The following is a 15,164-nucleotide window of genomic DNA, read 5'->3' on the forward strand; positions in this document are numbered from 1 at the left end:
GCACTGACCACCAGGGGGCAGATGCTCAATGCAGGAGCTGCCCCCTGGTGGTCAGTGTGCTCCCACAGTGGGAGTGCTGTTTGGCTAACCGGGATGAGTGGCTGCTCCCGCAGTGGGAGCAGCCGCTAGCAGGCCCAGGGTGAGGCCGAGTCTCTGTACCTATCAAATACCTGAGACAATCTAAACTCTGGCCTGACCCCACCAGCTGATGCAGGCCCTCTAAGGTGTGTTCTAGAAAGAGCGTGGGGAGCTGGCATAGGCGGATGGCAAGAGGGACATGACTGCGGACCCCCCGGGGAGGCTATCCTGATGGCTGAGGATCCTGGAGCACAGCTGCCCTGAACTCCCCGATGGTGTCACCTACCTGGCATCACACATCAAGGACATTCACCGAGTGGCTTTGGGGTGCAAAGCTCTCAGCCAGGTTCCTCCAGGACATAGAACACACCTTTACCCAAGACATTACCCCGAAATATCAGCTCAGAGAGCGGGTCCACAGCCACTCAGCTGACCGAGATGAGTGGCGCTACCATAGTGGGCCGATTCCGCAGGCTACTCCCCCCACCAGTGCACAAATCCGTGTACCCGGCCTTTAGTAGCCAAGATGTGGAAAGAGCCCAAATGCCCATCAGTAGATGAGTGGATAAAAAAGCTATGGTTCATTTACAAATGGATTACTAGTTGGTAGTAAAAAGAAGGAAATCTTGCCTTTTGTGACAGCATAGATATACGTGGAGAGTATTATGCTAAGTAAAATAAGCCAGTCAGAGAAAGACAAGTACCATATTATTTCACTTATATGTGCAATTTAATGAACAAAATAAACTAAGAACCAAAATAGAAACAAACTCATAGATACAGAGAACAAATTGACAGCTGTCAGAGGGGAGGGAGGTTGGAGGGCTAGGTGAAAAAGGTGAAAGGAGTAAACAAAAAGAAAACTCAAAGACACAGACAACTGTATGGTGATTACCAGAGGGTGAGTGGGGTGAGGGAAGATAGAAGAGGGTAAAAAGGGTATAAATGGTAATGGAAAGAGACTTGACTTGGGGTGGTGAACACACAATACAATATACAGATGATACATTATAAAATTGTACACCTGAAACTTATATAATTTTATTAACCAATGTCACCCCAATAAATTCAATTAAAAAAATAAATAAATCTTGAAATTCTCCAAAAAAAATAATTTGATAACAGTGTACAAACAAGGGCCACAGACTTGTTTTAGTTAGATCTAAAAGATCAATATAAATACTTATGGGGGGAGTGTTTTATACTCCAAACTCCAATATTCCAACTCTGTGTCCCGTACTGTTATGATTTGTAAAAATCTTAACGACGCAGGGATTCAAGTTTTCGTAACTTCAACGATGTGTTAGAGGACAATGCATCTTGATTTGAAGAATTTGTTGTATCTGAAGGCCGAAACAGTACTCTACCACGATGATTAAATACATAAAATGATGGGTGATTCCTTAATGTGTCAAATGTCCTTAAAAGAAAAAAAAGCAGCAATTTTAGATACATCCTTATAAGAAGCCCATTTAAAAATAAGCAGGCTTCTGGTGAATTTGCTTTTGGTTATATTTAAAACTATGTTTAAATTCATGAAACCAGATTATAAATGGTAATCATACTGTATCTCATTTCTTTCTTGTACAAGGAAAATAAAAAAACCTGGAAAAGCAATATATAACCATATAATTTTTCATTCAGCCAGTCCTTCCAGTATGCCTATGAATAACATTAAGTAGTTACTCAACTTTAATCACCTCTGTAGATCTAACATAAGCCCATGCCAAATAGTCTTTTTCAAAAACCAGTACAGAGATTGTACCTTTGATTAGCCTCATTTGGCCATCACTATCCAAGTCCTATGATCATCTGAAAGACCTGTTTTCTAAACATAGTTCAAAGATAACAAAAAAATTCCTTAAATTTCTTTGGTCTTTCTGAACCTGCTGTTGTCCAAATTCATATATTTACCACCTAATAAAATCATATTTTGCTACCACCTACTTAATGCCTTTCTGTTTTACTTCTTTTTTAAAAAAATATATGCTTATTGACTTCAGAGAGGAAAGCAGAGATAGAGAAACAATGATGAGAATCACTGATCGGTTGCCTCCTGCATGCCCCCCACTGGGGATTGAGCCCAAAACCTGGGCATGTGTCCTTGACCGGAATCGAACCCAGAACCCTTCAGTCTGCAAGCCGATGTTCCATCCACAGAGCCAAACCAGCCAGGGCTACTTCTTTCTTTCCTGGCCTTTGCCGGTGATTCTTAGTAGACTCTTTGTAAGAACAGTAGTGGGTGATTACAGTGGCGTATCCTTTCTTCTTCTCCAATGAGAGATATGTGGTCTAATAAAGTTCATAATCACCTAAGTGTATGGCTTTTAGTGTTGGTTTGTTTCTAAAACAGGAAGCCTGATATGTGACTATTTAAAATGTAAATAAAAAGAGGTTGATTTCCTCTAACACATAAATGTTTATTGTGAATCCTCACAAGAAAATATTATAAAAGGTTAAATTTTCCAGAATAAAGAAGGGGTAAAGTTCAGAGATGGAAATGAACAAAGCTAAAGGATGATTTTATAAAAGAAATATTGCCCTGGCTGGTGTGGCTCAGTTGGTTGGGCATTATCCCATGCACTGAAAGATTGCCAGTTCAATTCCCCTTCAGGGCACATTCCCAGGTTGCAGGTGGGGACATGCAGGAGGCAGCTGATCAATGTTTCACTTTCACATCAGTGTTTCTCTCTACCCTCCTTTCATCTCGCTCTAAAAATCAATAAAAAGTCTTTTAAAAAGAAATATTGACAAGAAAAGCAAGCAAAGTTCGTGAAAATAGCTTAGAAGAAGTACAGGAGAAAAAAGAAAGCAGAATAATAAATATACTTTAATCCAGGGGTAGAAAAGGGCCTGAGAACAGAGTTTATTTCACAGATAGGTTCAAGTAATAAAGGAAACAGAAAATCCCTTATTCTTCCAAAGATAGAGCTGAGTCAGAGGACAAAAGAGGAAAATAGGAAGGAAGGAGAGGAAAGCAAAGAGAAGGAAAGAGACAGAAGGAAGGAAAAAAATTTCTGAGGGAATATCTTCCTATATATCTATTTCTATCCACCTATCTATCCAAACAACCAATAAGTAATTTTAGGCAAACACAACATCTTATTCTAATATCAACAGTCTGTCATTCAACTTCCATTTTTCCTATCATATCAAACAGTGCCTCAATATTTTTATTTCATTACACAGACATATTGTATAATCAAAATGTAAAAACCAACTTTTAAGTACCAGAACACATACATTTATGTAAATGAAGCAAAATTCTTAAGAAATTAAATGCTTACTAAAAGGGGAAAACTTACTTATTTTTTAGTTCTGAAGTGGCATCCATGTCTTTAAACTCCCCTGCAATATGAACTATACCATAACAGGTAACCGCAAAGGCCAGAAGTGTCTGAAGAACTATCTGTGAGCAAAAAGATTAAAGATTACTAAATACAAGTATTATTATAAACCTTTACAATTTTATCTCCATAAAATTTTAGCTTCAAACAGGTATTTCTCCCAGATCGTATCAAGGAGTCAATTCTCAGTTTAAAGATTTTGAGTTAAACACTATAAAATCTGTAAATTCTGTGGATTGGCTACAAAAATACTTGTGGGTTTTGCTCAAATAGCAAAAACAGGTACTGAGCCCTAGCCATCTTGGCTCAGTGGATAGAGCGTTGGACTGTGGACTGAAGGGTCCTGGGTTAGAGTCTGGTCAAGGGCACATGCCTGGGTTGCGGGCTTGATCCCCAGTAGGGGGCGTGCAGGAGGCAGCTAATCGGGGGTCTCTCTCATCATTGATGATTCTCTCTCTCCCTCTCCTTTCCTCTCTGAAATCAATAAAAATATATTTTAAAAAACAGGTACTGAGCCCTAGCTGGTTTGGCTCAGTGGATAGAGCGTCGGCCTGCGGACTGAAGGGTCCCAGGTTCGATTCCAGTCAAGGGCATGTACCTTGGTTGCGGGCACATCCCCAGTTGGGGGTGTGCAGGAGGCAGCTGATTGATGTTTCTCTTTCATCAATGTTTCTAACTCTCTATCCCTCTCCCTTCCTCTCTGTAAAAATCAATAAAATATATATTAAAAAAAAAAAACAGGTACTGAGCCATTCAAAACTCAGATTATCAACTACTATTTGCTTCCAAAAGCAACTAAGAATTTTTAATGTATTATTGTTAAATATCATCCTATATAGTAAAAGGCTAATATGCAAATCAACCAAATACGGAACAACCGGTCGCTATGATGCACACACTCCACCAGGGGGCAAACGCTCAACACAGAAGCTGCCCCCTGGTGGTCAGTGCACTCCCACGGGGGGAGCACGGCTCAGCCAGAAGCCAGGCTCAGAGCTGGCGAGCGCAGTGGTGGTGGCAGGAGCCTCTCCCACCTCCGTGGCAAAACTAAGGACCACTTGGGGGAGTGGGCCTAAGCAGGCAGGCTGACATCCCCCGAGGGGTCCCGGACTATGAGAGGGCACAGGCCAGGCTGAGGGACTCCACCCCAGTGCATGAATGTTGTGCACCGGGCCTCTAGTCTACACTAATAAAAGAGAAACATGCAATTTAAACATCACTTCGCCACACCACTACACCCACAAGCCACACCCACCAGCCAATCAGGAGCGAGTATGCAAATTAACCCAACTAAGATGGTGGAGGCCAGAGCTGGAGTGAACAGGAGGCTTGGGTTGCCCCCGGCGATGGAGGAAGCCAAGCTTCCTGCCTGCCCTGGCCAGCCCTGGGCTCTGCTCAAGGCTACCAAGTTTCAATTATAGAAGATAAATAAATCCCAGGTACCTGCTTCCAGCCCGCCCTGGCCTCTGCTCAAGGAGGGGCTGAAAAAAAAAAGAAAAAAAGGAGAGGCTGGGAGCTTGGGTCACCGGGGGCGTGGCCAGCCTGAAAACGGCCATCAGCCCCTCATCCAGGCTGGCCAGGCACCCCAGCAGGACACCCCCACCCTGAAGGGGTTGTGGCAGCCTGAAAATGGCCCTCAGCCCCTCACCCAGGCTGACCACACCCCATGGGGTGAGGGTCCCCGCTGTGGGGCTTGGCCAGCCTGCAAAGAGCCATTAACCCCTCACCCAGGCTGGCCAAGCACCCCAGTGGGGACCCCCACCCTGAAGGGGGTGTGGCCAGCCTGAAAACGGCCCTCAGCCCCTCACCCAGGCTGGCCAGGCACCCCAGCAGGACCCTCCCCCCCACCCTGAAGGGGCAATGGGTCAGCCTGCAAACAGCCATCAGCCCCTCACCCAGGCTGGCCAGGCACCCCAGCGGGATCCCCACCATGATCCAGGACAACCTTCAGGGCAAACCAGCCGGCCCCCACCCGTGCACCAGGCCTCTATTCTATATAATAAAAGGGTAATATGCAGGTTGACCCTAACAGCAGAACGACTGAGAATGACTGGTCACTATGACACACACTGACCACCAGGGGGCAGACGCCCAATGCAGAAGCTGCCCCCTGGTGGTCAGTGTGCTCCCACAGGGGGAGCTCTGCTCAGCCACAAGCCAGGCTGACGGCTGCCAGCACAGCGGTGGTGGCGTGAGCCTCTCCCGCCTCCTCAGCAGCACTAAGGATGTCCGACTGCAGCTTGGCCTGCTCCCTGCTGGCAAGTGGACATCCCCCGAGGGCTCCCGGGCTGCCAGAGGGATGTCTGACTGCCAGCTTAGGCCCGATCCCCTGGGGAGCGTGCCTAAGCCAGCAGGTGGACATCCCCCAAGGGGTCCCAGACTGTGAGAGGGCACAGGCCGGGCTGAGGGACCTCCCTCGAGTGCACCAGGCTTTTAGTAGAGTATAAAAAGAATACTCTTATCTCTCTGTCCCTCTCCCTTCCTCTCTAAAATCAATAAAAGAAACATATTTTTTTAAAAAAAGAACACTCTTACCCTCCACCCAGCTTAAGAAACAGAATATTACCAATACCTTTCAAGTCCTATGTGTCCCTCTGCAATTATATTCTTCACCCTCTCTCTCAAAGTTAACTACTGTCCCAAATTGTGTATTAATCTGTTCTTTGCTTTTCTTCATAATTTTACCAGCTGTGTGTGTGTACCTCTAAAACATATATTGCTTATTTTTCCACACTTTGAAAAACTTTTGGTGAGATTCATCCTTTTTGTTGTCCATTCATTTTCACTGTGTTTTGTATTCCATTATATGAAAACTAGTGGACCGGTGCATGGGTTTGTGCACATTGAAAGGAAATTAATTAGAATAAATATTTTAATATCGCTAGTCACCCTTTCTCCATAATAGAAGTCAACCAAATTCACAATCAACAATGACAGATCAAAACACGTGTGCGATTGGCGCCAGCAAGAGCTTTAGATGTATTGCACAGTCACGAGTCAACTTAGCCTTTTATATATAGAATAAACTTGCTTAATTAGACCTGCTTTCTGATTTAGCTAAACTTTTTCCAGCCCAGTGAAGCACCCCAACTTCTTTCAGGTACTGTCAGCAACACAGCAGTAAATATCAACACGAAGCCGATTATTATTGTAGATCAGTCAGGGAGAACAAAATGTAAAGTATTATAACTGCAGCAGTATTTGACTATATTCTGCACAGTGAGAGAACCTGAAATCATTTTCAAGGTCCACCATTTCTTACTTCTTTTCAGTCAGGTCAAGTGTCTAAACTTTCTAAATCTCCATTTTCCAGCTAATGAAAAGAAAATAGGACTCTACCGAGTCTCCTATCTACCTACTCCAGGACTTCTGTGAGGATCAAATGAAATGAGACATGGGAAAACGCTTCACAGACATTTGGTTAAAGTATAAAATGTTTGCAGCTGGCTATAAAGCAAGTCGTGTTTCTGGGCTGAAGTAACTCCAAGGAGGCTAGTCGCTAGGGAGAGGAAGCTGGGCATTGCTACATGACGTCATTACCCAGCACCCACAGCCACTGTTTCCAGGCTGGGCTGGGCTGTGGGCTGCATTTTTCTCCATGGAGTCTTGGCAGCGTCGGCTGCAATTTGGTGGGCTTTTGCTCCGGGGTGGTAGCAAGGCCTTGTCCCACTTGGAGGAAGCCGAGTGTTGCTTTGTGGGCACCAGGTCTGTGGTGCTGTTTCTCTGTAAATGGCTAGTGCATGTCACGGCAGCTCCTGAATTAAGCGTCTGCCCCCTGGTGGTCAGTTCACGTCATAGCGACGGGTCAGACAGTTGGGCACTTAGCATATTAGCCTTTATATATATATAACACAATTTATCCATTTCACTTTTGATGGTTATGTAGGCTGTTTCCTGTGTGTTACTTTTACAATGTCAATATGGATATCCTTGTATATATCTCCTGGTGCATGGGACTAGAATCACTGGTGTAGCATGTACACATATTCTACTGTATTACGTAGCATTAAACTGCTTTCCAAACAAGTTGTACAAGCAAAAATTTGCATGCTTGACATTAACTGACATGAATTTATAGGCATATTTTATTTTCTTGATTGTGATTCCATCTATTTCAAAAAATTTCCAATTTGTAAATAGAAGAAAGTTATTAAAATAGACATAAATGAATGTGTGTTCATCTATCACAAAGCAAAAGTGATAGGAGAACAAGTTAATAGCCACATATACCATATCCTTAATCACAGACAACTAAACGCAAAATTAGCCACAAGCTATTACTCTATCTAAATTAAAACCTAATGTCCTATGTTATACCAGTTTACATTCCTACCACCAGTGTACCACAATCATTTTCATGCAATGCAATCATAGGCACTATTAACAAGAATGTGGTAAATCTGTAAGTAGTCACGAAAATATGTCAAGATAAATTAAGTAATAAAAATCTAATTATAAAACTATACATAGTCCAGTGGTATTGCTCAGTGGTTAAGTATAGACCCATGCAACAAGAAGTGTTGATTCCCACATGACTGGGTTTATGGCTTGATCCCTGGTAGGGCAGCCAATCAATAATCTCTCTTGTTAATATTTATATCTCTCTCTCCCTTCCCTTCCTCTCTCTCTAAAAAAATCAATAAAAATACGTTTTTAAAAACAAACAAGAAATTATACACACACACACACACACACACACACATATCTATGCATAATAACTTTTTAAAAGAAAACCTCTGTGTTTTTATTAGCGAAAACTATACAGACATAAATAAAGATAAGGTTGTTTAGGCATAGGAAGAAAACTGTACTGTACCATATAAACTATTCATAATAGAAGTAGAAATGCTGAGCAATGGAGTCAGTTTTTTTTAATAGGGTCTGTTTTACTTTTTACACTTATGGTTTGATTCTGTTATAATGAACTTACTATTTTGTAATTTAAAACCCAATAAAGATAAAAATTGTGTGTGAAGTTCACGTATCATTTTAGCTTAAAAGAACACTCCCTTGTTTTTCTTTAATTTTACCTCCTATGTATATGTTCCTAAACAATGTTTTGTTAGTTTTTCTTGTTCTTAAACTTTATATAAAAAGAAAATTAAAAAACAACAACAACGAAGTCAAAGCCCTGGTGGAGTGGCTCAGTTGGTTGGAGCATCGTCTGGTACACCAAAAGGTTGCAGGTTCCATTCCCAGTCAGGACACATATCTAGGTTGCAGGTTCAATCCCTGGTGGGTGGTACCAGACACACTGATTGATGTTTCTTTCTTCTCTCTCTTTCTCTCTCTCCCCCTTCCTCTCTCTCTCTAAAATCAATGAAAACATATTCTGTGGTAAAGATTTTTAAAATGAAGTCAAACATTCAACTTTTCAAGTGCATCTCTGACTATGGAAGAGCAACTTCTATAAAGACTATTTAAAATCTAGTTCTAGAAACCAAACAGAATGTGTAAAAAATAGAGAAGAGATGTAATTTCATGTCTGAAAATTTTTAATGTAATAAAAATCAGTAAAAATACTACTATAAAGCACATGGTTAATTTTTAAAATCTCTGTTAATAGAATATAAATGACCAACTTACATCTATTGGCAGTGATTCATCTTCCTTTTCCATTAATCGCATATAAGAACGATCTATAAAACCAGAAGCACACCATTAAGAAAATTTTAGCTAATATTTCTTCCTTAAAATGCAAGCAAATCAATATACCAAAGAAGCACCTTATTTATATGCTACATAAAGTAATGCTAATCCTGGATTCCTCAAAAACTTCTATCTTTTAAGGTAATCAGCCTGATCCTGAGCTATTTAATTCTTATCATAATCTGCTTTGTACCCTTATAAAATGAGGTAAGAGTGAAAGGAGTAGAACTTGTATGCATATATGCATAACCCATAGACACAAACAATAGAGTGGTGAAGGCCTGCGGTGGGGGTGGGCTAGAAGAGGTCAAGGGGGGGAGAGACATATGTAATACTTTCAACAATAAACATTTAAGAGTTTTATAGTTTTTAAAAGAGTGAAAAGTTGGAGCTCCAGTGGCGCAATCGGTTAACTCGCGGTACTTATAAGAGTGAAAAGTAAGCAAGTATGAGGAAGAAACACTTATACATAATTTTTCTTTCATTACCACAACACAACTAGAATTCTCTGAAACTAATCATTTCTTTTACTAACTGGTCAAAGAAATCACAATTATTTATTTTTATTTTTTTAGAATATATTTTATTGATTTTTTACAGAGAGGAAGGGAGAGGGATAGAGAGTTAGAAACATCGATGAGACAGAAACATCGATAAGCTGCCTCCTGCACACTCCCTACTGGGTATGTGCCCGCAACAAAGGCACATGCCCTTGACCAGAATCGAACCTGGGACCCTTGAGTCCGCAGGCCGACGCTCTATCCACTGAGCCAAACCGGTTAGGGCAATCACAATTATTTTAAAATTAATAAGCTTACAGAAATCTCCACTCTGATATAACATCACCATCACATTGAATTGGTAGGGAAATGTTTTTCCTGAGAGAATATGCTGAGGCAGTGAGTGGTGGGATAGGAAAAAAATCCAGGACATAAATTTCTGCCTCTGTTATCTATATATATATATAAAAGCCTGTGACCAAACAACCAAACGACTGGTCAACCAGTTGCTATGATGCACACTGATCACCAGAGGGCAGATGCTCAATGCAGGAGCTGACCCCTGGTGGTCAGTGTACTCCCACAGCAGGGGCGCCACTCAGCTGATCAATGGGCACCAGACGGAGGGCTCACGGCTGGCGGCGCGAGCCTCTCCCAATCAGGACTGACTGGGCACAAGCCTGCAGCAGGCACAGCAGGCCTGGGGTGAGCGGGAGCAGCACAGCACCCTGTCTGGGCTCGGGCTCCTCCCCGGCTGCCTGCCACTTCCTGCACTACTTCGTGCTGTGCGGGATCAACGCAGACAGTGGGCTGGAGCCCAATGAGCTGGCAGTTAAGGCTGGGCTGCAGTGGCATGGAGGTCCACTGATCCCCACAGGCCAGGGCGAAGGACCCCACCAGTGCACAAATCTGTGCACCGGGCCTCTAATAAAAATATAAAATCCTGATTCTATATGAACCTTGCACAATCCCTATTTAATAATCTATACTAATAAAAGGGCAATATGCTAATTAGACTGGGAGACCTTCCGGACAAAGCCATGGTGGTGGGGCCGAGGTAGAGGCAGTTAGGGGTGATCAGGCCAAGAGGGGAGGGCAGTTGGGGGTGATCAGGCTGGCAAAGGGGCACAGTTGGCGGCAAGAAGGCCGGTAGGTGGGGCAGTTGGGGGTGAGCAGGCCGGCAGGCAGAGTGGTTAGGGCAATCAGGCAGGCAGGCAGGTGAGCGGCTGGGAGCCAGGAGTCCCAGATTGGAGAGGGTGCAGGCCAGGCTGAGGGACACCCCCACACACACACGATTTTCGTGCAACGGGCCACTAGTGTATTATAAACAAAAGAAACCAAATAGTTGTGAGTACATGTGATTTGCTCTTAAAAAAGAATTTGTTTAGAGACATTTCCAGAGTTTTTTCTTATAGGGTTATCATAAGGACAAATGTAAAAGAAAAATCAAACCAATACCAAAAGTAGGTTTTGCCTAACTTCCTACTCTCTGTTCAGATCCCAGCTGGCTTCTTCATTGCTTGAAGTCTAATCTGACTCTCTACTACTACCTTTAACCAGGCACTTCCACATCTGTAAAACTAAGGGGCTGAACATTAATGATCTTGCTCTGAGTCTAGGACAGTGATGGTGAACCTTTTGAGCTTGGCGTGTCAGCATTTTGAAAAACCCTAACTTAATTCTGGTGCCGTGTCACAAATAGAAATTTTTTGATATTTGCAACCATAGTAAATCAGAGGCTTATATTTTTGATATTTATTTTATATATTTAAATGCCATTTAACAAAGAAAAATCAACCCAAAAAATGAGTTCGCGTATCACCTCTGACACGCGTGTCATAGGTTCACCATCACTGGTCTAGGACCTTAAAATTTTACAGCTGAAGCCCATGGTAGAAAATGCTGCAGCACTCCACAGAATCCTCCCCTCCCCTAGGGCACTGCTTCTCAAAGGAATGTGCATGCAAATCACCAGAAGATCTGACTGAAATGCAGATTTGGTTTCAGTAGATCTGGAGCAGGCATTTCTAACTAGCTCCCAAGTGATTAAAATCATGCTGGTTTGTTGACCACACTTAAGCCAACAAGGCTCTAGAATTGCCTCAACTCCAAGTACCTTTACATATTTTTAGCATGGCATTTATATCACTTTATTGTGATTATTTCTTGATCCATTTGTTTCTCCATTTGCCATTGAACTCCCTCAGGGCATCACTTGCTGTACCTCTAACACAGGAGTGAGGAACGTTTGGCCTGTGGCCCATAAAAGGCCTTCAAAATAATTTGGTCTGTCCCTGCCAAGGCATTGGGGGTGAGTTAATTAAATGTTTAACCAAATATAGCAGGTTAATTGTTAAGTTGATAATTTCATATGGCCCTTGAATGATGTTATAAATTTCCAAATGGCCCTTGGCAGAAAAAAGGTCCCCCACCCCTGCTCTAGCATCTAAGTATGATGCAATTTCAACCAATTCCCAGAGACTGAATTTCATAAAGTAGTGTAGCACATATGCTCTAGTCAAACTCCTTGTCTTTAAATCCTTGGCCCAAATTGTACTTTCTTATCTGTACTTTTATGCAAGTTTCCTAGGTGTCTGTCTCAATTTCTTAATCTTTCAAAGATGATAGCAACAATAATAGCTACCTCACAGGGCTTTTGGTAGGACTGAATTATATAATACAAGTAAAATTCTTAGTTCAGTTCCTGGCACTTAATAAGCTCTTAATAATGTTAGTTATTATTATTGTCATTAAAGCTTGGAGCACAGAACAGAGGAGACTGGGGAAACATGACAAATAAATATAACGTGATACCCTGGATTAATTCCTAGAACAGAAAGAGGACATTAATGTCAAAACTGGTGAAATGCAAATAAAAGCTAGATTTCAGTTAATAGTAATAATACCAATGTCAGTTTTTCAGTTGTGACAAAATACCGGTTAATATAAGATGTTACCAATGGTGGAAACTAAGTGAGGTGTATAAAGTCATTCTCTGTAATATCTTTGCAACTTTTCTGTAAATCTAAAACTTCTAAATAAAAATTTATTTAACAAATAATTTGCATTTCCTTCAGACAATGTCACAATACATGCATGTAATCAATAGTTAAAATAATTGTATAATTTAAATTATATATAATGAACAGAACTAAAGGTTTTTAACTTGACCCCAAAAAAATGGAGCTTTGAAGGAATTCACATTTCATTTTCTACTTTATTCCTAAATAAAGAAAGCAATCCAGCAAATAAAGAAAAGAAGTTCAAGTTTGAATTCATTTACTTCATTCAACAGATTTATTGAGTACATACTGTGCTAGCCACTTAAATTACAGCAAAGAACACAAAATAAACATTGCCCCTGCACTCATGGGCTCTATAGGCTAGAACTGAGGTCAGCTAACTTTACCTGTAAAGGGTCAGAAAATAAATATTTTAGGATTTGCAAGCCATTCTGTTTTTATCACAAACTCAACTCTGCCCTTAGAAAGCAGCCAGGCAATACCTAGATGAATGGGTGTGGCAGTGTGCCAATAAAACTTCATCAATGGACATTGGAACTTCGATTTTATATAATTGTCATGGATCATAAAATGATGATTCTTTTGCTTTTCCACCCCAACAAATTAAAAAATGGAAAAACATTATTAGCTCACTACGAAAACAGGAGGGAAGCTGCATTTGGCCTACAAGCCAGTTTGCTGACCCTTGGTCTGGAAGGGAAGACATCAAAACAGATCAACTGTTTCAAGATTGAACAGCATTCTCTGCTGGATTCCAAGTTTCTTCTTGATGATACCATTTTATCTGTATGATAAAGTACTTCAACTCTTTTTTCATTTAAACTTTCTATGTCACTCTCTGTGACATGTCTCACCCAAGGTCACAGATTTAGCAGCAAAGCAGGTCTTTAAGAACCTGCCCTCCTGACTCCCGGTCCAGTGCTCTTTCTCCTGTACTAGTCCCTACCTGAGGCAAAGGGTCACTTAACTTCTCAGTCACTGCCTGAACTACCCAAGATGCTGTCCACCTAGCTGTCATAGGACCATGAGCATCCGAGGTCCTCCACCTGACACTTTGCATGATCAGCCCAGCGCTGGATCCGACATCACCTGTCCTGGATTCTCAGACTCCCTCTCTGCATGCCATGCAGAGCACCTGTCAAGCTCTGAGCCCTCTCCCAGACACCCACTTCGAATGTTGCTTCAATCTTCCACTGGGGAGCCCCGCACTGTTTCTTATAATCACCCCAAACTCTAAGGTCTCTAATGACCCTTCCTGGGACATTCGGTCTGACACTCCCTCTGTGGTGCGCCCGTCCACCGCCCTCCGAAGTCCCGCACCGGAACGGTCTGTGTCTCGCAGGCACTTACGCTGAGCAGCAGAAAAGGCCGCGTGTGCTAGGGCAAAGAGGCCAATGCCTACCAGCCCCTTCCACAGTGACAGCGCCATTATTCCGGATGAGCAACAGCCTGAGGAAAGCAGCGAAGGGCGGCAAAGCAGTTCCCTCTCCCAACGGTGGTTGTCCACGCAGCGCAGAAAAATGACGTCACTGGACCACTGGGCGCGAAGTGTCTCGCAGAGGTGGGAAAACTAAAGAGCCTTCAGAAAGCGGAAACAGAAATGCCGGGAAGGAGGGGAAAGCACGGGAGTGGGACGAGGGGGGGAGGTCCGCCAGTGAGACGGCCTGCATAGCACCGCCTCTCTGAGAGGGGAGGAGCCGCTGGGAGGAAGGGGGCGTAAAAGGAGAGGCAAAAGTGGACCAATCGGAAAGCTGAGAGGAAGCTGAGCGCTGACAAGGGGCAAGGGGCGGGGCCTATGGAGAGGCGGCTTGTGGGCTATAGAGAGGCCCGGGTGCGGCAGAGGGGCGGGGGTCTGGAGGCTGTGGTTAAAGCCTTTCAGTGCTGGGTTTCTATCCCTGGCAGGGGATTTTCGGTTTGTTTGCTTGTTTTGTTTGTTGCTTTTCCCTCAAGCTGTGTCCTTTGTGTGTGTGTTGGCTTTTCCTATGCTTCAGCCTTTTGCGGACTGGCACTATGGGAGGAGGCAAGAGTGTGAAAGCGAGGAGGCGGGTGGGGTGCAAAGGAAAACATCCAGGATATTTGGAGCCCAAGACACAAGGCACCCTCGGGGCAAAGTTAGTCCCCCTTTTGCTTAGCTTCAAAAGGTCTTTAAGAACGATTCCCGCGCAAATTGGTAGCACAGCCGGAGTGTTTTGTCATGAAGAGAACGAGTTTGCATTAGGGATAAATGAAAGGGGAGGAATATATGGATGCTAATAAGGCAGGCCCATCTTGTCTCTATCTCCCTCTGTCTGTCTCTCTCTCATCAAAATAAAATGCACTCTCCTTTCGCGATTTAATCTTTGTCTTTATTCCCCAAAATGTAGATATTCAATAGTGAGCTCTTTTCACTCTGCTCTTCTTTGGCGAGCTCACCTAATTCATTCCCTCTGCTTCAGCTTTCAGACATATTACTGCGATTTCAAATTGACGTCTCTATCTCAAATGTATCCCCCCAGCTCCAGACCTGCGTTTCCGTCTACCTGTTGGTCATTTAACTCTTTCCTCTGGCACTTTGAACTTAATATGGC

The 15,164-nt window shown here is 42.8% G+C and overlaps 1 protein-coding gene across 1 annotated transcript; it reads right to left on the reverse strand.

Moving 5' to 3' along the window:
• Positions 1–792: 792 nt before the first annotated feature.
• On the reverse strand, positions 793–14,281 carry MMGT1 (membrane magnesium transporter 1). Its single transcript, XM_081081868.1, has 4 exons — positions 13,948–14,281; positions 9,012–9,064; positions 3,384–3,487; positions 793–1,498 (listed from the first exon to the last, which is right to left on the reverse strand). Exons 1-4 carry the CDS (start codon positions 14,024–14,026, stop codon positions 1,339–1,341), a joined length of 396 nt encoding a protein of 131 aa, XP_080937994.1. The 5' UTR covers positions 14,027–14,281; the 3' UTR covers positions 793–1,338.
• Positions 14,282–15,164: the final 883 nt, after the last annotated feature.

Source organism: Myotis nattereri (genome assembly GCF_964212035.1).
Source record: "Myotis nattereri genome assembly, chromosome: X".
NCBI classification, from domain to species: domain Eukaryota; kingdom Metazoa; phylum Chordata; class Mammalia; order Chiroptera; family Vespertilionidae; genus Myotis; species Myotis nattereri.